The sequence below is a fragment of the Theropithecus gelada genome, chromosome X, assembly GCF_003255815.1.
Source record: "Theropithecus gelada isolate Dixy chromosome X, Tgel_1.0, whole genome shotgun sequence".
In the NCBI taxonomy this organism is placed as follows: domain Eukaryota; kingdom Metazoa; phylum Chordata; class Mammalia; order Primates; family Cercopithecidae; genus Theropithecus; species Theropithecus gelada.
The window spans coordinates 6,092,632-6,118,015 of record NC_037689.1 but is presented as its reverse complement, the minus strand read 5'-3'; the positions used below and the strand labels follow the sequence as shown (position 1 = coordinate 6,118,015).

General features: G+C 44.6%; 1 protein-coding gene across 2 annotated transcripts in view; it reads right to left on the bottom strand.

Annotated features, from left to right (window-relative positions):
• Positions 1-2,253: 2,253 nt before the first annotated feature.
• Positions 2,254-25,384, bottom strand: part of SMC1A (structural maintenance of chromosomes 1A) — a 46,282-nt gene continuing 23,151 nt past the window's right edge. For both annotated transcript variants that reach the window (XM_025372609.1, XM_025372608.1), the window contains 10 exons: positions 24,423-24,564; positions 21,311-21,456; positions 21,066-21,219; positions 19,638-19,748; positions 7,027-7,183; positions 6,434-6,588; positions 6,160-6,311; positions 4,943-5,012; positions 4,542-4,652; positions 2,254-4,110 (listed from right to left, as the gene is read on the bottom strand). In XM_025372609.1, coding sequence (XP_025228394.1) covers positions 4,027-4,110; positions 4,542-4,652; positions 4,943-5,012; positions 6,160-6,311; positions 6,434-6,588; positions 7,027-7,183; positions 19,638-19,748; positions 21,066-21,219; positions 21,311-21,456; positions 24,423-24,564 — 1,282 coding nt within the window. In that variant the 3' untranslated portion in view covers positions 2,254-4,026. The remainder of the gene's footprint in view (positions 4,111-4,541; positions 4,653-4,942; positions 5,013-6,159; positions 6,312-6,433; positions 6,589-7,026; positions 7,184-19,637; positions 19,749-21,065; positions 21,220-21,310; positions 21,457-24,422; positions 24,565-25,384) is intronic.

Sequence of the window (25,384 nt, the reverse complement as noted above, 5' to 3'; positions counted from 1 at the left end):
CCCCAGACTTACTGAACTTTTAGAGGTTGGGGCTCAGAATGCCCCACCTGTTTGTGGTATATAGCCAGTTTGGGAACCACACAGTCCTACAAGACAAATCTGAATTCTGTAGCCATGCATTTACGACCCTCTTCCAATCTGGTTCCTCTCTACCTTTTCCCCCACCCCAGGAATCTTCATGCTTCAGTATTTGTTTTGCTGTTTCTTGCCTTCATGTCTTCATGCGTACTGTTTCCAATATCTGGAAATTCTTTATACTTCCTCAACTGGCTAATTCCTACCAGCCCCTAAGACTCAGTTCAGGTGTCACCACCTAGACTAGAGGATGCCTTCTCTGAATCATCACATAAGCTAGATGTTTCTCCTGTGCTCCTGTCACAGTGTTGATCACACTGTATGGTTAATGGCTGTTTTACAAATTGTTTCCCCAACTAGACAGTGAGCTCCTCAAAGGCAGGATCAAGATTTGACTCATCTTTGTGTTCCTGGTGCACAACACTGTGATTTCCAGAGGGAAGTGCCCAATTAAACTTAGACACTGTTGTGGAGTACTCAACTCCCTATAGCAAGGCTACTGCGTCCACAGTATAAGGGAGTCAAACTAGTTCCTCCAACAAGCCCTAGGGAATCTACTCGGATCCAGCCTGCTCTTGGAAACACTGTGGTGCCTGGCCTCCCGCGAGCACAGCCTTCACTGACAAGGGTTGCACTGTGATGCCAGGAGGTGGTGGGGCACGACAGGAGAGAGCAGGGGGCAAGCACTAAATAGATCCAAGTGGAAGTCTAGGCTCTGCCACTAAACCAGTGGAATCTCGGACAAGTCACCTCACCTCCTGGATCCTCAGGACTTAAGTCCCCAAAGCTCCTTTGCAGCACGTGTGTGCCAGGGCCTTAGCCTAAGGCAGCTCATGTAATACTTTTTATCCTGTGAGGTAGGGGTTATCTGGGTTATTATCCACGCCTACTGAATCAGATGTCCAGAGGCGGGACCAGAGCATTTATTTTTATTTATTTATTTATTTTTTGAGGTGGAGTCTCGCTCTGTCGCCCAGGCTGGAGTGCAGTGGCCAGATCTCAGCTCACTGCAAGCTCCGCCTCCCGGGTTCACGCCATTCTCCTGGCTCAGCCTCCCAGGTAGCTGGGACTACAGGCGCCCGCCACCTCGCCCGGCTAGTTTTTTGTATTTTTTAGTAGAGACGGGGTTTCACCGTGTTAGCCAGGATGGTCTCGATCTGCTGACCTCGTGATCCGCCCGTCTCGGCCTCCCAAAGTGCTGGGATTACAGGCTTGAGCCACCACGCCCGGCCCAGAGCATTTATTTTTAAAAAGTTCCACATCCTTTGGATGTGGGGGTGCAAGCAGGGAACTGCTGCTTCTCATTATAAGCCCTTCTGTACTATTTTATTTTTTACCTGTGTATATATTGCTTTACTTTTTAAAAAGGAAAAAGAAAAAGCTTTACAAACGATTCTGATGTGCAGCCAAGGTTGATAACCACCTGTACAGTGGAGAAAGCACTTGAATGACTCGGAAGACCTGGGTTCAAATCTTTTTGGGCCTCAGTTTCCTTATCTGTAAAGTGGGGAGAATAGCAAAGGTGACGTTTAAAGGGCTGTGAATGATCTAGATACCAGTCAAATTGCTTCATATATATTTAATTTTCTCTTTGCTTCACTACTGCAAGGTAGGTGTTTATTATCTCCTTTTACAGATGTGGAAACTTAGGCTCAGAGGTGAAGTAACTTGCCCAAGTTTCTACAGCTAGAATTTGAACCAGGTCTGACCCCCGAATTGTGGCTCTTCCATAAAGGCCATCATTTGCCAAATTATGGCACACAGTACCACCAGTGGTACGTGACTTCTTTGGTTGAAAACAGACAAATTTATTTTGTTTTGATAGTTATGTCTTTTAATATGTATTAGAAAAATACATAATTAGCACACATCAAACCTGTGATTTCACAGATATCACTACTTGGGATGAAAATGATATAGGATAACAATGTTAGACCTCAGATCAACCTCAAGAAAAATACTAAGTAAATAGTACAGGAGGGCAATTTGGAAGTATTATTAAAAACCAATATATAAATATCCTATGACTTTGCAATTCCACTTCTAGGAATCAACCCTAGGTAAACTTTCACACATACACTTTCACACAGGCATAGGGATGCTCCTGTGTAGCATTTTGTAATAGCAAAACCTGAAAACAGTCTTAATGTCCATAACAAGAGAAATGCGTAAGTAAAATGTGGTAATCATATGATGGCAATCTATACAGCAATTACAGAAGATGTATTGAGCTACATTAAGTAACATGCACAGATCTCAAAAACATCGTTAAGCAAAGAAAACAAATTGCTAAACAATTCAATATACCACTTGTATTAAACACACAATATTTCCAATGAGTTCATATTATGTACGTACAAGCATTAAAACAAAGTCTAAATGGAAGTACAACAAACAACAGCCACTAAGAGGGAAAAGATCAAGAGGGGGAGTGGTTGATAGCTGAATGAGACTATCTTTAACAATCTAATTTCTCAAAAGGAGAATGAATTCATGCATTATTTGGGTAATTAAAATGGACTTAACTTTTAAAAAGCAAAAAAGCAATACACAGATTAGAAGTGAAGTGTGATGGTGTACGTGAATGAGTAAAGGCTGAGCTCATCGCACCCGGCTTTGCTGCCTCTGCATGATCCTTATAGCTAATGAAGTTAGTTCCTAAAATGAACCTCACACATGTTAGGCTGGGATGTGGCCCAGGCTACCTCTCCCCTATTTCCTCACAACCCAGATTGGGGCTCAGGCACCCGGTTACCATACATGATTGAAGCTACAGGTTTCCTCAGGCCCTCCACTTACCAGGTAGACCCCATCAGTGCCCTGAAACTTTCCCAGTCAGCAGGGCATTCAGCACCTTCCAGATTTGAAGGCTTCTTCTGTCCCTAATAGCTGGGATCAGAAGCTCTCAGGGGTCCAGGCATGAGGGTTATATTCTGAGGGGTCGGCACCTAGTGGGCTCCACGAAGGGATAAGGCCTCCAGTGAGGAGCTTGACATCATTAAATCCTATGAGGTAGGTAATATTGTTAGCCCCATTTTACAGTTGAGGAAACTGAGGCACAGAAGGTCAAATGACTTGCCCAAGGTCAAACAACTAGTAAGCAATAAAAAGTGGGACCAGAACCCATAACTGTCTGTCCCCAGAACTCATGCTCTGCTCCTAGTGCCTGACCAAATCCTACCAATTTGTCAAGGTCTAGCTTAAATGTGACCTCCAGGAAGCCTAGAGGGGATCACCCTCTTCTCAAATTCAAAGTACATATGACATTCAACTAACCATAGTCATTCATGAACCCATTGTATCTCCTTAACTAGGAGGGTAGAGATCATGTCTGATTCAACTCTGTATTATAAGCACAGAGCCTGGCAAATAGAGGGTGTTCGGTATGTGTCTGATGAATACATAAATGAATGAATACACAAATGAGTGAATGAAGGCAGTTTCAGGTAACTGCCTAAGACTCCTATGAGGTCCTGAGTACCTTTGCCCAGCTCAGGGGTGCTGTCATCCTAAGCTCTCTTGGAATCAAATTCAGCCTAGGCTCCTTCTAAAACAAGTCTCCAATATCCTTTATTTTGCAAACATACTCACATGCACACATGCGGATACATACATACACACATACATACCCACACACACAGTGGGCAAGAGGCTCAAGGGGCCCACAATTATGGGTGATGAGGGGGAGGAAGGGGGTGTGTGTGATGAACAGATGGCCCTGTTCAGCTCAGCACCTCCTTCCAGAGGCCAGAATACTCCCTGTCGTTCAGGAATTTTTGCTCCAGACCTAACATCACCTCTGTTCCTCTTCATGCTTGATTAGCTGTGCCTAAATCCCATGACTACACCAAAAAGGGCCAGGATGTAGGGGGAAGGTTGGGAGTCAAATATCCAGAGATTGGGAGAGGGACAGCTTAGGGATCCAGACAGGGTGGGAGGGCAGAACTACTGCTACTGCTCATTGGGGTTGGGGTTGGCATCTGGGTACTTGGTGAGGTCGAAGGTCAGGACTTTGCTGATCACACAGTCCCCTTGCTGAAGGAGGAGGGAGAAAAAGAAAAATAAAATTGTAAGGAGAGAATTAAGAGGGGTCTAGTGCCCCAGGATCAGGGGCCTCAAACCCTCCTCCCTACATACCTGCCCAAAACCCAGTCAATGGTTCTCTCTGGGTGTGAGAGGATATGCTCAGTCCCATGTGCCTTCTCTCCCTGCCTACTTCTGTACTCTCCTCCTTTCTCCAGTCTGGCTGCCTCTGCCTACCTTTCCACCTGTCCCCAGATGCAATGGCCCTGCCTGGCTGGGCTGGGTAAGCCTCCAGAGGCAGGGCTCCAACAAGCCCAACTGGCCATTCAGGACCTGATTCCCTATGCTCCCCCACCTCCTTTCCCCTCCTCTGCAGCCTTCCTTTCCTGCCCTGGGAAATCAGGCAGGGAGTAGGGCTGGCTCCTGAGCCAGGCCCACCCTACCTCAGGATAGACTCCAATAAGGCTCTCGGCCTTGGTGTAGAACTCCTCCTTGAGAGAGATGACGATGGCCTGGAAGTTGCAAGTCGACTGCTCCTTGATGTAATTTGCCACCTGTGGGAAAGGCCGCCAGGCACTTAGCAAGGCTCAAACCTTAACAGTCCCCTGTATTTTCCAGCCACAACCAGAAGGCAGAAGAGGTAGGGTAGGGAGAGGAAGGTGGGGAAAAGAGAGGTTGAGAGAAGGAGACTACTGACTACGACAGCATGGATGACTCTAAGCCCAGCCTCCCAGGCACAGAGAGCAGGCAGCAGGAACGGCTAGGGCACACTCAGGAGTTGTTCCCTGAAACCCAGCCCCGACCTGGGGGCATCCCTCCCAGGCCCCACTTTCTTTGCACCCACCTTGCCAATGTTGGTGTTATCCAAGGCAGCATCGATCTCATCCAGGACGAAGAAGGGGGCTGGCTTGTAGCTGGGAGGGAACCAGTAGGTGAGCTGACACTGAGGTGGGGAGGGGGTGGCAAGGCGGGGTGGGACAGCCCCAGGACCCATCAAACAGGCCAGCTTCCCACTCCACTTCTTCAGAGACTAAAAAACCCAGGTCTCAAAGCTGCCTGAGCCCCTACAAGCCAACACATCAACAAAGCCCTCCCCTCTGCACTCAGCCCTGTGTTCCAGGTTCCTACAGAATCACAAGAAGACATGGTTCCCTCAGGAGCTTCCAGGCTGGCTGGGGAGCTAAAGCTGTCCAAGGTTTTAGTCGTAATGATCGAGCTACCTAGAGGTCCACCCCATTCCAAACACACGCCATCACAGCATGCTCTGTCATGCCTCCTTGCCTCTGCACATGCTGCATTCTCAGCCTAGAATGCCTGCTGGTCTCCCTGGCAAACTTCTACTCATCCTTTACATCTCCTGCTCAAGTGGCACCTGTCCTTAAAAGTCTTCCCTGGCTTACCCACACCCTCCCCACAGACTGGGTTAAGTGTACCTCCTCTGTGTATCCATCGCACCCATGCTCACCCAGTTACAACACTTAGCACATGTCTGTTTATGCGTCTGGCTTCTGCTAGACTGTGAGCTCCTCGAGGCCGGAGACCCTGTCTGATACATCTGTGTCCCTAATCCCTCCGCAGGGTCTGGTACAGAGCAGCACTCAAGAAATTGATGCTGTACAATCAAGCAATATAAGCTGCAGGAGTCAGACTCAAGTACTGGCATTCAGGAGGGGAAGGTCAGGGTATGACACAGTGATCAAGGAGGGCTTCCTAAAGGAAGGGGAGGAGAATGAGAAAGGGTGAAGGGGTGAAAGGTGATGATCAACCTAGATTTACATGGAAAGGGATTATTAGCCAGCAACCTTGTGAGCAAAAGCCTGGAGGTGGGACTGAATACATGCAGAGGCCGGTGAGGGCATGCTGAGCGGATGAGGGTGGATGGGGAAGACAGGTCCAGAAAAACCAAAGCCAGATACGCTGCAGTAGATAGTGAAACAGGGATGCAATCCAGATTCCACCAAACTATCTTCACCTTTGCAGATCTCTGTGTATCCTTGGGCCCCAGAGCCTCTGGTGGCCTCAGTTCAGTCTTCGTCAACTGACCTAGGGGATCAGCCTTACCTGTGGATGGCAAAGAGCAGGGCCAGAGCTGCCACTGTCTTCTCCCCGCCTGATAAGTTGTCCATAGGCCGGAAGCGTTTCCCAGGAGCCACACAGTTGTAGTTGATGCCATCCAAGTAGGGCTCTTCAGGGTTCTCAGGGCCCAGGAATGCCTAGGGGAAGGCAGATGGGTCAGGATCTGTATCTGAGTCTGGATGGAGATAGGGACAGGAAGCCTAGAGGGAAAGATAACTGAGGATGGTAGCAGCTGGTTGGGTAAGGGGCTCCAGCCTACCTGGGCACTGCTATTGCGGGACAGGGCTTTATAGATCTCATCAATGTTGGTGGCCACAGATTCAAAACAAGCATTGAAGCGGTCAAAGCGCTCCTTCTTGATCTGTTCGAATGCCTGCTTGGCCTTCTTTGCTCGCTTTCGGGCTGCTTCAAACTCTGCCAGAAAGAAAGACAGGTGACCCCTCAGTGCCCTAGCAAGAAGGACCTGCAAATGACAATCCAGAGCAGGGACATCCCACCAAGAGAGAGAGGAATGCCTGAGGAGGGTCCCAGAAGGATCTGTATCCAGTGGACTGGCCACTGGATACAATGCAGAGGAAGAAACAGGGGCCTGCAGCCATACAAATATGGATTCCTCCCTGTGTTCTACCAGCAACCAGCTACGTGACCTTGAACAGGTCATTTACCCTCTGGGAACCTCAGCAATTTTCTGTTCTATAAAGCAGGTGTAATAACCCCTACTGTTTAGGGCTCCTGGGAGTTTTAAGTAAGAAAGCATGTCAGAACAGGAACTGCTGTGATGTACAGCAGGCCCGTGGCATACCTTTAGCCTCTTGTCCTTATCATAGGCCCAAGTAGAAGGGTAAATCTTACCATCTGAGGTCTCCTGGAACTTGTCTCGGACACTTTCCAGCTTTTCCATGGCCTTCATGTTGGGGGCGGCAATACGCTGAAGCACACTCTGCTGCTCATTCAGCTTCTGCTGCAGTGTGTTCATCTCTTGCTTGATCTCTTCCTCAGCCTGGGCATCCTGTAAGCCCCAGGCCCAGCAACATCAAGAAGGGCCTGGCCCCTGTGCCCAGGCCCCCACCGAGAGATGACTGAGTGTGGCCTGGGTGCCTGCTCCTATATGGAGGGCAGGTTCTTCTTCTCCAGCTTGGTTCCTTCCATCAGATCCTACCCATAGTAACCATTCCCACCATCTCTGGAAATTATAGGCTGAGGCTGCTTTCTAATCTCTAGCCCTTCCCCCAGGCCCTGCCGACCTCTTTGTCTCTCAGGAGGAGCAGTTGGTGGTGCCCCTCTCTGGCTCTCAGCCCAAGTCATGAGCCAGTACCACCCCAGGGTGACCTGGAGGCTCCCACGTTGGCTGCTCTGGACTCCACTTACAGCTCCACAATAAGTAAGGCAATTCACGTTTTCTGCTTAGATCACTACATTTGAGCAAATTCCATTTGAGTTTAGTTTTAGTTCTTATGGATATTGCAATGCATGTCTGGGCTTGTGCCTTTCTGCCACTTTCAGTCAATAAATATTTACTGATTGCCTACCAAGTGCCAGGCACTGGGGCCATCCTGTCCTGTGAGTCCTGGTTTCTGTGCTCACAGAGCTCAGGGGTCTAACAGAGGAATGCAGATAAGTAAACAACCAGAATACTGTAGGATGAATGTGAAAACAATGATAAGCAGGCAATGTTGAATCAGCTCACAAGAAAGACACCTAACTCAGAGATCAGGAGATTGATAGTTCTTGAGTGGTGAATGTTAGTACTATTATGTTTAGTGAGCCTAGGGTATTTTAGGTATAAATAAGTATAATAAGTAGAGGGAAGGATCCCACTAGTATATAGAATAAGAAATATGTGACCTGCATTGAGGCGTTCTGGTTGGTTACCTCATCGGGTGATAAAAATTAAGGTAGGCTTCCAGGAATATGTTTAAGCTAAGGACTACAGGATGAACAAGTGAAGACAGAGAAAAGGAATACACTTTTTTTTTTTTTTTTGGAGACAGAGTCTCGCTCTATTACCCAGGCTGGAGTGCAATGGCATGATCACTGGTCATTGCAAGTTCTACCTCCCAGGCTCAAGTGATCCTCCCAAGTAGCTGGGACTACGGACACACACCACCATGCCTGGCTAACTTTTGTATTTTTTGTAGAGACAGAGTTTCGCCATGTTGCCCAGGTTGGTCTCAAATTCCTGGGCTCAACTGATCCACCCATCTCAGCCTCCCTAAGTGCTGGGATTACAGGTGTGAGCCACCATGCCCGGCCAGGAACAGACTTCTATGCAGTTGGGAGCATCACAAAAAGTAGCCAGGGGAGGTTGCTCATGGTCCATTCATCGAATTGAAAAGAATTCAAAAGAGAAATCAAGCCAGGAATGGTGGCTCACGTCTTTAATCCCAGCATTTTGGGAAGCTGTCAGGAAAATCACTTGAGAATAGGAATTTGAGACCAGCCTGGGCAAAACAGGGAGACTCTGTCTCTACAAAAATAAAAAAAATTAGCCAGACATGGTGGCACATGCCTGTGGTCCCAGCTCCTTGGGAGGCTAAGGTGAGAGGACTGCTTGGGCCCAGGAGATTGAGACTACAGTGAACCATGATGGTGCCACTGCACTCCAACCTGGATAACAGTGTGAGACCTTGTCTTAAAAACAAAAACAAAAACAAAAACAAAAAACAATATGGCAGTAGTAGCAATTGTGTGTGTATGTACATGCGTGTGCATTGATGCATGTGTACAAGTGTGTTGGGGGAGGGCACAGAAAGAAAAGATGCTAGATAGACAAGTAAAAGCCAGATTACGAAGGGCCTTATAAGGTTTAGACTTTATCCTGAGAAAGGTGAGGTACCAGTGAATGATTTCAAGAATAAAAAGGACATAAACATAGGTACATTTTAAAAAGTCCTTATGAAGAACTCTATACACTACTTTGGAGTGGTCTCCAGGATAGGTTTTTTTTTTTTTTTTGAGACAGAGTCTCACTCTGTCGCCCAGGCTGGAGTGCAGTGGCGCGATCTCGGCTCATTGCAAGCTCCGCCTCCCAGGTTCACGCCACTCTCCTGCCTCAGCCTCCCAATTTTTTTGGGAGGCTAATTTTTTTTTTTTAATTATTTTAAAAAAATTAGCCTGGCTAATTTTTTTTTGTATTTTTAGTAGAGACAGGGTTTCACCATGTTAGCCAGGATGGTCTCAACCTCCTGACCTCGTGATCTGCCCGCCTCGGCCTCCCAAAGTGCTTGGGATTACCGGCACGGGCCACCATGCCCCGCCCCAGGATAGGTTTTTAAGTCAAATATGAAAGCTACACAATAGTGTACGCTATCTTTTATTTAAGTGAAGGTAGAGGGAATACAAATATGTTTGTATTTTAAACATATAACAACAACAAAAAGAATAATCCAAAAACTAATTAAAGGGCTACCTATCGAGAAAGAGAGGTGAAAGGGACAGGAATGGAAGCAAGAATTCTCTTCATGTACCTTGTTTTATACTTTTGGTTTTAGAAACACATAAAGATGTTATATATAACTATTAAAACAAATTTAATCAAAATGTGAAAACCACTGGGTAAAAAATTTTTGGGGAACAAGATATTCACAAAATGCCAAAGCATCACTCTAAAGATTACTAATTAATGACAAAGGCAAAAGTGTACATTTAGCGTTGAAAAACCTAGCAACTGACACTTTAACTGAGGGATCAAACTCAGTATCACTAATAGTGGGCACATCCTGACATGATGTACCTCCTGGAGGGATGCCACATAAAGTTCACTAATGAAATGTTCTTGCCAAAAAGTACTTAACATGAATCCATTGAGCCTCCAGACTGGATGAAATTTCCAATTTACAGGAGATACAAGGGTTGGAAGAACAGGTTAAATAATATTGTAAAAAAAAAAAAAAAAAAAAAGAACATATTCATAATGTGGGACATTTTCCACAAAAACTCTCATAGACTCTTTAAAAGATCAATGCCGGCTGGGCGTGGTGGCTCACGCCTGTAATCCCAGCACTTTGGGAGGCTGAGGCGGGCAGATCACAAGGTCTGGAGATCGAGACCATCCTGGCTAACACTGTGAAACCCCATCTCTACTAAAAATACAAAAAAATTAGCCAGGCGTGGTGGCGGGCGCCTGGTCCCAGCTACTTGGGAGGCTGAGGCAGGAGAATGGCGTGAACCCGGGAGGCGGAGCATGCAGCGAGCCGCGATCATGCCACTGCACTCCAGCCTGGGCGACAGAGCGAGACTCCATCTCAAAAAAAAATAAAAATAAAAATAAAAAAAATTAAAAAAAAAAAAAAGATCAGGCCGGGCGCGGTGGCTCAAGCCTGTAATCCCAGCACTTTGGGAGGCCGAGACGGGTGGATCACGAGGTCAGGAGATTGAGACCATCCTGGCTAACACGGTGAAACCCCGTCTCTACTAAAAAATACAAAAAACTAGCCGGGCGAAGTAGCGGGCGCCTGTGGTGCCAGCTACTCGGGAGGCTGAGGCAGGAGAATGGCGTAAACCCGGGAGGCGGAGCTTGCAGTGAGCTGAGATCCGGCCACTGCACTCCAGCCTGGGCGACAGAGCGAGACTCCATCTCAAAAAAAAATAAAAATAAAAATAAAAAAAATTAAAAAAAAAAAAAGATCAGGCCGGGCGCGGTGGCTCAAGCCTGTAATCCCAGCACTTTGGGAGGCCGAGACGGGCGGATCACGAGTTCAGGATATCGAGACCATCCTGGCTAACACGGTGAAACCCCGTCTCTACTAAAAAATACAAAAAACTAGCCGGGCGAAGTAGCGGGCGCCTGTGGTGCCAGCTACTCGGGAGGCTGAGGCAGGAGAATGGCGTAAACCCGGGAGGCGGAGCTTGCAGTGAGCTGAGATCCGGCCACTGCACTCCAGCCTGGGCGACAGAGCCAGACTCAGTCTCAAAAAAAAATAAAAAAAAAAAAAAAAAGATCAATGCCATGAATAAAAGGTCATATTAAAAGAAACTGAAAAGACATAATAAATAAAAGAAATTCACAAATTTTGATTGGATACTAGTTCCAAAAAGAAAAAAAAAACAACTACAAAAGACACTTTTAGAACATCTAGGGAAATTCAAATATGGGTTGAAGATTAAATATTAAGAAACCTAATTTTTCATTTTCTTAGGTATAATATGAAATTATGGTTAGGTAGGACAATTCCTTGCTCTTAGCATGCCGAAGTATTTAGGGCTGAAGTATCATGGCCACACTTCCTTCAAAAGGTTCAGCAAAAACAAAACAACTGCATGTAATGGGAGGCAAAAGGGAAGGAGGGGAAAGATGAGAGAAAAAGCAAATGTGGTAAAATATTCACTGGTGAATCTAAGGTGAAAGGCATATGAGTGTTCACTGTTCTAGTCTTTCAAGTTTTTCATAGGTTTGAAACATTTCGAAATTAAAGCTGGAAAAAAAAAATCAAAATGCTAAAAAGAGTAACCCCTAAAAATGAAAAACAAACTAAAGCAAAGAAACTTAACTATATATTAAGCTGGTTAAACACTCAGATAATCCTTTCAAATTACTTTAAAACATAGGAACATGACTATACATGCCCAATGAGGCTTTCCTTAGCTTAATAATAAAAAGAATCTCGGAAAATCTTAAACTATTTAAAATTACATTCAATAATCAAATTGTTACTAATAAAATCTTTTTTGTTTGTTTTTTTGAGACGGAGTCTTGTTCTGTGGCCAAGGTTGGAGTGCAGCGGCATGATCTCAGCTCACTGCAACCTCCACCTCCCAGGTTCACACCATTCTCCTGCCTCAGCCTCCTGAGTAGCTAGGACTACAGGCGCCCGCCACCACGCCCAGCTAATTTTTTGTATTTTTAGTAGAGATGGCGTTTCACCATATTAGCCAGGATGGTCTCGATCTCCTGACCTTGTGATCCGCCCGCCTTGGCCTCCCAAAGTGCTGGGATTACAGGCGTGAGCCACTGCACCCGGCCCTTTTACTAATAATATCTTATTGTGATTTTTCAAACTATTATATACATAGTAGGATAAAGTAAATGTGTTATTATGTTAGTGTTGCTAGGAACTGAGATTTTCAGCAACAACAACTGGGAGACTCAAAAATAAAATCAATGATGTTAAACTAAAAATTACAATTTCAATTCAAAGTATCAATATGAATTCATGATGCATTTTTCCTTCAAAATAATAATAAAAAAACAACACATTTAATAGCCCAATCTATTGAGAAGTTCTGGAAGCACTAACAAACCCAGCAATCATGAATACTCCAATATCCAGATGGTAGTTGCTAAATAATAGTATTTCCCACTAAAGGAAGTCAGAGCTTCCTGGAGAAATAGCTGATTCCAGGTCTGGGTGGAAAATAGGGAGGATGAGCCTGGACATATTGGAAAGCAAGGGAGATATCAAAGACTACCAGGGTTGTGTTGAAATAATTCAGAAGCCAAACTGAATGAGTTACCATTGGCCAAAGATGGGACAACCTGAGCACCAAGAAGGATAATAACCAAAACAGACTGAAAGACACGAAATATATTTAAATTCATAATGATATGAGAACTCAGTGGACAAATCTTGAGAAAGCCAAGGAAGCAATTCCTTATTTTATAAACTGATGGGGGGGGGGGAAATCAAGCATATATATCCTGCCTTTCCTATACAAACTGTATCTCAGAATAACCAAATAAATGATGAGAGGAAATATCTATAATACTACAGCTAGTAAACACAGAAATGATTGAGTAAGGTCACCATTTTGCAACCCCTGAGTAATTAATGGATCTATGCAATAAGAAGCATGGCTGCAAACCATACTAAAAGAGCCACTAATGGACATTATGTACCTTCTGATGGAAGTACCACCACCACCTGTGGAGTTGTAGCTACAACAAACAAGCGAACCCCAAAATTTGAATCTAACCAAGCCTCTGTGCTGTCCAATCTGGTTGCCAGTAGTCACATGTGGCTACTTAGCATGTGATATTTGGCTAGTACAACTGAGGAGATAAAATCTTAATGTTATGAAACTTTAGTTCATTTAAACTGAAAACCTGATATTCAATTCAGTTACTGGAAAACTTTGATGTATATTTGGAACAACTTGAGTATGTGGGTCTCCTTTTTCAATTGTAAATTTTAGGAAATCTAAATACAGATCAAGTATTTCTGAGGAAATTTTAGCATCTGAATTGAGACGTGCTGTAAGTGTAAAATACATAGTAGATTTTGCAGACAGTACAAAAAAAGGATCATCAAATATCTCATCAATAATTTTTATATAGTTCACACATTGAAATGATACTCCTGAGGATACCAGGCTAAACATAATATAGTATTAAAATTAATTTCACCTTTGTCTTTTTATTTTTAAAATGTGGCTACTAGAAAATCGATAATTGGTTGGGCGCAGTGACTCATGCCTGTAATCCCAGCACTTTGGGAGACCAAGGTGGGTGGATCACAAGTTCAAGAGGTCGAGACCATCCTGGCTAACAAGATGAAACCCCTGTCTCTACTAAAAATACAAAAAAAAAAAATTGGACGGGTGTGGTGGTGGGAGCCTGTAGTCCCAGCTACTCGGGAGGCTGAGGCAAGAGAATGGCGTGAACCCGGGAGGCGGAGGTTGCAGTGAGCCGAGATCATGCCACTGCACTCCAGCCTGGGCAACAAAGCAAGATTCCGTCACTAGTCCCAGCTACTCGGGAGGCTGAGGCAGGAGAATGGCGTAAACCCGGGAGGCGGAGCTTGCAGTGAGCTGAGATCCGGCCACTGCACTCCAGCCGGGGCGACAGAGCCAGACTCCGTCCCAAAAAAAAAAAAAGAAAGAAAATCGAAAATTACACATGTAGATCACATTTTATCTCTATTGAACAGCACTGATCTACATCTAACTACTCACTTACAAGAACTACAGAGGATAGCAGAACCATTTTTGGGTTTTTTTTTGGAGGGGGGGTGGGGTGAAGGGAATATTTTAAACACCACAGGACATAATAGCAAAGTATAGAATGTGAACAATCCTTCAGAAGAAATGAGTCAATTTCTACAACAACAAAAAAATTGTGCAAAGAAAAATAAAAACAGGTGGAGGGAGATCCTATAAATTAAATGAGATTCAAGTGACATATCAACTAATGGCTTTATCAATCATCCAATAACGATCAATCATCTTATTTGACTTCCAATTCAAGCAGGTAGAGTGTGTGTTTGCGTGTGACCATCATGGATGTGTAACACTAATTATTGTATTAAGAAATTACTGCCAGGTGCAGTGGCTCACGCCTGTAATCCCAACACTTTGGGAGGCCAAGGCGGGCGGATCACGAAGTCAGGAGTTCAAGACCAGCCTGGCCAACATAGTGAAACCCCATCTCTACTAAAAGTACAAAAAATTAGCTGGGCGTGGTGGCAGGCGCCTGTAATCCTAGCCACTCAGGAGGCTGAGGCAGGAGAATCTCTTGAACCCGGGAGGCAGAGGTTGCAGAAAGCCGAGATTGTGCTACTGTACACCAGCCCCTGTGATAGTTCAAGACTCTGGCTAAAAAAAAGAAAAATTATTTTTAGGTATGTAATGGTTCTAATTATTTTTAAGAATTCCTATCTCTTTCAGAGATGTATCCTGCAATATTTGCAAATGAAATGATGTCCACAATTTCTTTTTTTTTTTTTTTTTGAGACGGAGTCTTGCTCTGTCGCCCAGGCTGGAGTACAATGGCATGATCTTTGCTCGCTGCAACCTCTGACTCCCGAGTTCAAGTGATTCTCCTGCCTCAGTCTCTCGAGGAGCTGGGACTACAGGCAGGTGCCACCACGCTCGGCTAATTTTTTGTATTTTTAGTAGAGACAGGGTTTCACTGTGTTAGCCAGGATCAATCTCCTGACCTCATGATCCGCCTGCCTCGGCCTCCCAAAGTGCTGGGATTACAGGCTTGAGCCACCGTGCCCGGCCCAGAATTTAATTTTAAAATAACCTAGGGGTAGGGAGGGATAATAAAGTGTGTGGGGGGCCGAGCCCAGGGGCTTACACCTGTAATCCCAGCACTTTGGGAGGCCAAGGCGGGCAGATCACGAGGTCAGGAGTTCGAAACCAGCTTGGCCAACACAGTGAAATACTGTCTCTACTAAAAACACAAAAAAATTAGCCAGGAGAGATGGTGGGCGCCTGTACTCCCAGCTACTCGGAAGGCTGAGGCGGGAGAATGGCGGAAACCCGGGAGGCGGAGCTTGCAGTGAGCCAAGATCACGTCACTGCACTCCAGCCTGGGCAACAGAGCCAGACTCTGTCTCAAAAAAAAAAAAAAAAAAAAAGAAGAAGAAAAATGGGGCTGGGTGTGGCGTCTCATGCCTGTAAGCCTAGCATTTTAGGAGGCCAAGGCAGGGGGATCACCTGAGGTCAGGAGTTCAAGACCAGCCTGCCCAATGTGGCAGAACCCCATCTCTACTAAAAATTTAAAAAATGTTCTGGGCATGGTGGTGCATGCCTGTAATCCCAGCTACTCAGGATGCTGAGATAGGAGAATCACTTGAACCCAGGAGGCAGAGGCTGCAGTGAGCTGAGATCGTGCCACTACACTCCAGCCTGGGTGACAGAGTGAGACTCTGTCTCAAATAAAAACAAAGAAAAATGGGCCAGGTGCAGAGGCTCACACCTGTAATCTCAACACTTCAAGAGGCTGAAACAGGAGGATCACTTGAGGCCAGAAGTTTGAGACCAGCCTAGGCAACATAGTGAGACCCTGTCTCTACATTAAAAAAAAAAAAGAGAGAGAGAGAGAAGAAGAAGAAGAAGAAAAATGACTCCAACAAATTGAAACATAAAAGACATCTAAACATTGAAGTTTCTTTTTTGAGACAGTGTCTCCCTGTCACCCAGGCTATAGCACACTGGTGTGATCTAAGTTCAGTGCAGCCTCAACCTCCCAGGATCAAGTGATCTTCCTGCCTCAGCCTCCTGAGTAGCTGAGACTACAGGTACATGCCATCATGCCCAGCTAATTTTTAAAAATTAGCTCTTGGGCTCAAGCAATCCTCCTGCCTCGGACTCCCAAAGTGCTGGGATTACAGGCATGAGTCACCACACCTGGCCGACATTTATTTATTTTTTATTTTTTGAGAGAGGGTCTTGAACTATTGACATTTTGGGTCAGGTAGTTTGTTGCTGTAGGGATTGTCCTGTGCACAGTAGGATGTTTAGCAGCATCCCTGGTGTCTACCCATTAGATGCCAGTAGTAACCCCTCTACTCCAGTTATGACAAGTAGGCATGACAAGAGTATCTCCAGACATTGTCATATGTTCCCTGGGGGAACAAAATATCTACCCTCTCAATGAGAATCACTCCTATAAAAGATAAGGACTTAAAAAATATAGTAATACCACTATTACACTTAAAAATTTTAACAATTCCCGCGGCCGGGCACAGTGGCTCACGCCTGTAATCCCAGCACTTTGGGAGGCCAAGGTGGGAGGATCACGAAGTTAGGAGATCGAGACCATCTTGGCTAATGCATTGAAACCCCGTCTCTACTAAAAATACAAAAAACTAGCCAGGCATGGTGGCACGTGCCTGTGGTCCCAGCTACTCAGGAGGCTGAGGCAGAAGAATCGCTTGAACCCAGGAGTTAGAGGGAGGTTGCAGTGAGTCGAGATCATGCCACTGCACTCCAGCCTGGGTGACAGAGCAAGACTCCGTCTCAAAAAATAAAAAAATAAATAAAAATAAAAATTCAAATACCTGGTTAGTGTTCAAATTCCTCTGTTTTATACCTTTTTTTTCTTACGGGTTTTTCAAAGTAGGTTCCAAATAAGGTGCACACATTGCAATGAGCTGATATGTCTCTTAAGTCTCATTTACTTTTATAAGGTCCCTCTCCCTTTCTTTTCTATGTAATGTATTCAAGTGAGGTCCCACGCATTTCATTTGGTTGATTTGTCTCTTTTAGTCTGCAACAGCTCCCCCCTCTCTATTTTACTCTCCCCATTTATTTACAAAAGACATCAGGTCTTCTGTCCTTTAGAATTTCCCAGTCTCAGGCCGGACGCGGTGGCTCCCGCCTGTAATCCCAGCACTTTGGGAGGCCAAGGCGGGTGGATCATGAGGTCAGAAGATCGAGACCATCCTGACTAACACAGTGAAACCCCATCTCTACTAAAAATACAAAAAAAATTAGCCGGGTGTGGTGGTGGGCGCCTGTAGTCCCAGCTACTTGGGGAGGCTGAGGCAGGAGAAACACGTGAACCCGGGAGGTGGAGCTTGCAGTGAGCCGAGACCACGCCACTGCACTCCAGCGTGACAGGGCAAGACTGTCTCAAAAAAAAAAAAAAAAAAAAAAAAAAGATTTTCCCAATCTGGATTTGGCTAACCACACCCCTGTGCATTTCTTTGAGACAGAGTTTCGCTCTTGTCACCCAGGTTGGAGTGCAATGGCACAATCTCAGCTCACTGCAACCTCCACCTCCAGGGTTCAGGCAATTCTGCCTCAGCCTCCCAAGTAGCTGGGATTACAGGTGTGCACCACCATGCCTGGCTAATTTTTGTATTTTTAGTAGAGATGGGATTTCACCATGTTGGCCAGGCTAGTCTCGAACTCCTGACCTCAGGTGATCCACGTGCCTTGGCCTCTCAAAGTGCTGGGATTACAGGCGTGAGCCACCACGCCCATCCCTCATGTGCTTTTTTAACATTCCCCTGGCATCAGTGTTTCTGATAGTTGATGGATACGGAAGCTTGATCAGATTCACGTTTGTTTTTTGGCAAGAATACCATAGCTAATGTTGAACACTGGTCAATTTTAACATTACAAAGAAAGTGAGAACCGACATCAGGCGTCTACTGATGTGATGCAGAAGGAAGTTCACAAGTACATAGTACTACCTATGATATATTCTTGCCAAAAAAAGAACTTGAATCCAATCAAACCCTAGATTTACCTACCAGTTTATAGGAAATACAAGGAATGGAAAAACATGTTCAGTAACATCACGAGGACATAATCAGCCAAATCCAGAATGCAGACAATTCTATACTACCAATGACCCAGTTCCTTCCACAGATAAACAGGAAGGAAAAAATAAAATAAAAACAAAGAAGAAAATGTTATAGACTAGCAGAGACCAATTTTAACATAGGGACCTTACTGGAATATTGATCTAAACACATAAACTGCAAAAAAAAAAAAAAAAGTTACGGGACTTTCATGGAAATCTAAACATTTACTGATTAGACGATATTGTGGAGTTATTGTTAAATATTTTCAGGTATAACATTGTGGTTGTTTTTCTTAAAAGTTCTCATATTCTAGAGATACATGCTGGGATAATTATGAATGGAGTAATGTTTAGAGTTTTCTTTAAAATAGTCCAATGGGGGGTATAAAAAACAAGATTGCTTAACTGTTGAAGCTGAGTGCCTGAGGTTCATTATCACCATTCTCTTTACTTCCATATGCTTGAAATTTTCCGTAAGTTAAAAAAATCAAATTCTCCTGAATATAATGATTGAAACACATCATAAACTATTTAGGAGGCTCCTGTAGGTGGCTATGTGAGATGAAAGTGGCCTGCATTAGAGACAGTGGAAACAAAAACCAGAATTCAATAGATGTTTAGGGCCGGGCACACTGGCTCACGCCTGTAATCTCAGCACTTTGGGAGGCCAAGGTGGGCGGATCACCTGAGGTCAGGAGTCCAAGACCAGCCTGACCAACATGGTGAAACCCCGTCTCTACTAACAATTAGCAGGGCATGGTGGTGGGTGCCTGTAATCTCGGCTACTCGGGAGGCTGAGGCAGGAGAATCGCTTGAACCTGGGAGGCAGAGGTTGTAGCAGTAAGCCGAGATCACGCCACTGCACTCCAGCCTGGGCGACAAGAGTGAAACTCCGTCTCAAAAAAAAAAAAAAAGAAAAAGAAAGAAATCTATTTAAGAAGCAGAATCCACAGGGCTTGGTAATTTATTGATTATGTAAAGTGAAAGAAGGAGAAGTCAAGGATGAGGCTCAGATTTCTGGCTGAGCATGTGAATGGGACTGAGATGGGTAAATACGGGGAGGAAGGCTAGGGTTTGAGGTACCTGTGAGACCTAGCATAGAGATTGCAGTGGAAGCCATGGAAGTGAAGTGATACCCAGGATGAAAGAATGCCAAGTGAGGAGGAAAGAGCCCTAAGGAACACCTGAGGTCAATCTGTTCACTGTACTGAAGTCTCTTCTCTGTGTGTACCTAGGCTTAGCTTAGTTATATACACACAGGTAAGGGGAAGACTGATAGCAGGAAAGGGCAGGAGTAACTCGGGGTGTGGGGTAGGGAATGTGCATATGTCTGTGTATATATGAGGGGGAGATCCTGCCTCACAACTCAATACTCCCTCCCTTGCCAGCTTTCCCCGATGGGCTAACCCCCTCTCTGGACAGCTAGGAAGATGGTCCCACTCCCACCCAACTCCCACCTCCACATACCCCTGTGGCTGATCCTCACCTTCAGATCCTCACACAGATCACCGTAGTCAATCTCAATGAGGGCCTCTCGTGCATAGATACTGGAAATTCTCTGTGAACCACTCACTGAGTCCTCCCCCTGGGAGCTACCCTGCAATGGCAACAGAGAGTCAAGTGGAGCAGACTGGCCATGAGAGTGCACCTCTATAGGGAGCTCCTTTGCAGCCTTCAATCTTTGAGAAAGCACCTTGCTAGAAAGCACCATGGCAGAAGGAACAGAGGCTTTGCAGGCAGAATGACTCAAGTTCAAAATTGAGCTCTATGGCCAGGCGCAGTGGGTTGCACCTATAATCCCAGCACTTTGGGAGGCCAAGGCAGGTGAATCACTTGAGGTCAGGAGTTTGAGACCAGCCTGGCCAACATGGTGAAACCCTGTCTGTACTAAAAATACAAAAATTAGCCAGGAGTGGTGGTGCATGCCTGTAATCGCAGCTACGTGGGAGACTGAGGCACAAGAATCACCTGAACCTGGGAGGCGGAGGCTGCAGTGAGCCAAGATCACGGCACTGCACTTCAGGCTGGGTGACAAAGCAAGACTCTATCTCAAAAAGAAAAAAAAATTGAGGTCTACCACTTACTAACATTGTGATTTTGGGCAAGTCACATTCTCAGATCCTCAGTTTCTTCACCTGTAATGTGGGGATAATGCCTGTCTGGCAGGCCTGTGGTTAGGATTGGGGTAATTATGTCACATGCTACCATGATGCCCAGAACATTTCTGGTATTCAGAATATTTTACTGAATTAAACTGAAATGCCATTTGGAAAGTGAGGAGGGAGAAAGACACATGGGACTGAGATATATGACTAGGTCTAAGACAAGATATTAATATATGCAAATCCCCTCTCAGTTAACATTTCCCATCCCCTTGCTACAAATGTTTGCTTCCACTGCTCCTCTTTGACTAGTATCTCTGGTTTTCCTGTAACTAAACTTCCTCACCTCTGCATTGCTGATGTCCCTTACCCAACCCTCTCCTGGCCAATCTCCCTCACTGCAGCTAAGCTATCATCCTCAGGTCCCCCAGCTTTCTGTCTTCCTTTGCTCTTGGCTAATGTCCCTCAATTCCCACTCCTACCAATTTATGTCACCTGCTGGAGCTAATATAGCTCAGGTCCCTAAGGTTAATGAATTACTTCATTCTTTCCTGGCTCAACTCTTTCACCACCCACTCACTGGCTTGCAGCTCTACTCCCAATTCAACTTCTCTCTCACATCAAAGCTATTATTACCTTCCGCCTCACCTGCGTTCACCACTGCACCTTGCCTCATCTCTCCTGCATCCCTTTTCATGTCCCTTCACCATCTGCCCACGTTTCTCTCTCATTGCCCTTCCTGATCACTTTCACTCCCCATCCCTGGTTAATGATGTTCATAGCCCACTCCCACCACCAGCCACAATACTCACCTCTTCCTGACTAATATCATCCATGGTGCCTTTTGACAGTGGCAACTTAATGTCCTGCATCTTACAGGCCTGTAGCAAGTTGTGACGGTCACTGCGCTTCTGTTCAAGCTTAGTCTCAATGGCTGTCACCTCCTTCTGTAAATGGGTCATTTCCCTAAAAAAGGTCCAGGGGCTAGGTGAGACCCAAATCTGGCAGGCTGCCTGCTCTATCTATGTCCTCCCACCCCAGGCCTGAACCCACTCACTTGTTGGCGCCCCCCAGTTTCTTACGAATCTCCTCCATCTCGTGATTCTTGTCATTCACTTCCGACTTCTTGGCCAGATGCTGATTCTTCAGGTCTTGTAGCTGAGCCATGGTCTCATCTATGATCTTCATGTGTCTTTGTTCCTCCTGGTCCCAGCAGTGGGAACAGGACAATAGGTGAAGACTTTCCCCATCTTACCCTGGGATATTCTCCTGCTCCCACCCTTCCTACTAGGCAGTTTATTGGAGTCACTCATCAATGAGCTTTGCTTTCACACCCCCATCACCCCTCAGCCTCCTATCTTTTTGAAATTTGGTTGTCCTCTCCCACACACCCCAATTTTACAAGTGATCTAGTGTATGTACGAAAGTTAAAAGTATAGAGAAAGTATTAAGGGGGGAATCACTCACAATCTCATCAGTTAGATAATCAATTAACATTCTAGCACATTTTCTCTCAGCATTATTTACAGACAGCTTTACATAGTTGGGACTAGATTGTAATTAAAACTCTGTATTCTGACTAAATGTTATATTTGAGCATTTTTTTCTACATCAAAACTTTCTGTCATGTGCAGTATAGTAACATGTTTTTTTTTTTAAAAAAAAAAAACCCACACAAACAATACTGTGCATTTTCTATGAATACACATATGTAAATGTACAAGTATTTAAGTAAATCCTTAAAGGGTCTCGAAGAATCACCTCTGGTAAGAGGAAGGGGACTAGGATCAGCCAAAGGGGATCGTAGCCTTATGTATAATGTTCTGATTTTTAAAAAGGAAAATTTTTGTTTTCATTTTGATCTTAAGTCACATAAAGGGGGCCTGGTGGAGTGGCTTACACTTGTGATTCCAGCACTTTGGGAAGCCAAGGTAGGCAGACTGCTTGAGCCCAGGAGTTCGAGACCAGCCTGGACAACAAGGCAAAACCCCATCTCTACAAAAAAAAAAAAAATTAGCTGGGTGTGGTGGTGCACGCCTGTGGTCCCAGCTACTTGAGAGGCTGAGGTGGGAGGATCACTTGAGCCCGGGAGGCGGAGGTTGCAGTGAGCTGAGATTGTGCCACTGCATTCCAAACTGGACGACAGGGTGAGACCCTGTCTCAAAAAAATAATAATAATAATAATAATCACATAAAGGAGATATATCTGCAACTTACTCCCAAATGGCTCATAAAAAATAATAAGCATATATATAGAGCGAGAGAATGCAAAAGATAATGTGGCAACATGTTGATGATCAATGAATCTTGGTGATGGGTAGATAGGAGTTCTTTGTACTATTCCTTGCAATTTTTTGCAAAGTTGAAAATTATTTCAAAATAAAAAGTAAAAAAATTGCGTATATGTAATATCCCAAATCATCTAGGTATCTAACTTGTCTTGCCTCAGGATTTTACTGCCCAAGCTACAACTGCATTTAAGATTTCAGACACCAGGTTGGGCGCGGTGGCTCACACCTGTAATCTCAGCACTTTGGGAGGCCGAGGCGAGTGGATCACTTGAGGCCAGGAGTTCGGGACCAGCCTGGCAAACATCGTGAAACCCCATCTCTATTAAAATTACAAAAAATTAGCCGGGCGTGGTGGCGGGCGCCTGTAATCCCAGCTACTCGGGAGGCAGAGGCAGGAGTCTTGCTTGAACCCGGAAAGCAGAGGTTGCAGTGAGCCAAATGCTATTGCACTCCAGCCTAGGCAACAAGATCGAAACTGCGTCTCAAAAAAAAAAAAAATTTCAGACACCAAAGAGTACTACTTTAATCATCAGGGGTTAATGAAGAAAACACACAAACAAGCAACAAACATAGGCAGACGAAAGTCAAACAGTAAGTTCAAACCAAGTGAAGGCCAAATCACCTCAGGAGGGAATGATGTAAGGAACAAAGGCTTCATAGTAGTATAAAGAGAAAGAGTGTGAGAAAATTGAGTCATCACACAATACATGGTGGCACAGGCATGCTAAGCTCAAAAGAACTGAGCTGTACCAGTCAGTAGCACAGTCACACTGTGAAGTGACTAGGTTTCAGCAAAACACCATCATTTGTTGCACTGAATTTACATGGTCAATCTAAATTTTGCTCATTTTGCTAGTATTTAATTTTTAACTTAGTCTTAGCATTTGGTTAAGTGTTCCAAGTATATATATTTGTATATACGTAAGTAACATCACGGATTTAAGGCAACAATGGCAATCTTAGGGACTACTTTTCCTTTAAAAAGGGTCTGTGTATTACTAAAGTTTGAAGACACTACATAAATAATTTTACAAATGTTGCATGATTTGCTAAATTCCCACTTTCCAAGGGGCACTGAGTAGTTTCCAATTTGGAACTATAAATAATGCTTGTTAAAAACATCAAAGTGTTCGCATAAAGCCTTGCCAGCATTTTGGATGATCTCCTCAGGTATTACTGAGTTACAGGGTATAAATGCATTGTGAAGCTTCTTGAAGGATGGTGCCACATTACATTAAGAATACTGGTCTCCTGGCCAGGCACGGTGGCTCATGCTTGTAATCCCAGCACTTTGAGAGGCCGAGGCGGGTGGATCACGAGGTCAGGAGTTCGAGACCAGCCTGGCCAATATGGTGAAACCCCATCTCTACTAAAAATACAAAAATTAACTGGGCTTGGTGGCACGCACCTGTAGTCCCAAATGCTCGGGAGGCTGAGGCAGGAGAATCGGTTGAACCCGGGAGGCGGAGGTTGCAGTAGCTGAGATGGTGCCACTGCACTCCAGCCTGGGCAACATAGCAAGACCCCATCTCAAAAAAAAAAAAAAAAAGAATACTGGTCTCCTATACTATGGCTGGTATTTAAGCATTGTGTCCTTTGTTTTTACATTTTCCATGATGTACTAGAAAATACATTGCATCTGACTGTTGCTTTAATTTGCATTTCTTTAGTAAGACTAAATTATTTGTATGGGTTTAGGGACTATTTGAAAGTCTTCTTGAACTGTCTGTGACACTTATCCATTTTTCCTGTTTAGGTCTTGATATTTTTCTTATTGGTTTAGATGAGAAATTTCTAAGTTGTGGACATTATCTTTCTGTCATATTTCTTCCCATTTTTCCTCCCAGTTGTTAGTCTTTTAATTCTTTCCTTCCTTACCTTTTTGAGCTTTTCTATCTCATTTTCATCTTTTTTCACTGTCTGCTCCCACATGTGTACTTTATCCTGGTCCTCCTTCAGTTGGTTCTTTTCAAAATCCAACTGAATGCCCAAGCGAGTCTTCTGATTCTCAAACTCCAAACTGTGTATAAAAGTGGGGGGAGAATCACTCATAATCTCATCAGAGATAACCAATGCACAAAATCCGGCTATGGGAAGAAAGGGAAACTAGACCCAGGGCTCAGGGACCAAGAGTTACTGATTTTCAGTCACAACCTGCTTCATCCATCCATATGCACATAAAACGGTCCCCTGAAGCTGAAGAAATAAGTTCCTCAGCCTAGCCCTGTAGACATGGTATAAGGCAGGGAAGATTCGGCCAAACCTTATTTATTCCCCTTTAAACACTGGAGACCCTAGCGCCCTCCAAGTTCCTACAAGGAGGCATAAGAGTCCATCTGAATCCACCAGCTATGGTAATTCCTATTTATTAAGCTTCTATGTACTTTACATATATTATCTCTAATCCTCTAATCAACAGCTCTGCAAGTAGGCATTATTATCCTAATTTTACAAATGAGGAAAACTTAGGCCAAGAGGTAAAAGACCTTGCCTAAGGCCACACAGCTAGTAAATGGCACATGTAAGACTGAAACCCAGATTTAACACCAAAACTCGGGCTCTTTCTAGTATACCACCACTGCAATATAATGTAGTGGATTAATAAGATTGGCATCTCAACTCTGCCACTTACTAGTAGTGTGATTCAGGCAAGTTGGTTATACTCTCCAGGCCTGTTTCCCCATCTGCAAAATGGACATAATAATAGTACTTACCTTAGGGTTATTGGGAGATTTTTAAATGAGTTAATACGTATTAAGTCCTTAGAACCACACCGGGTCCACGATAACTACTCAATTAATTTTAGTTGCTATTATCACCAGGTATATTGACTGTACTCA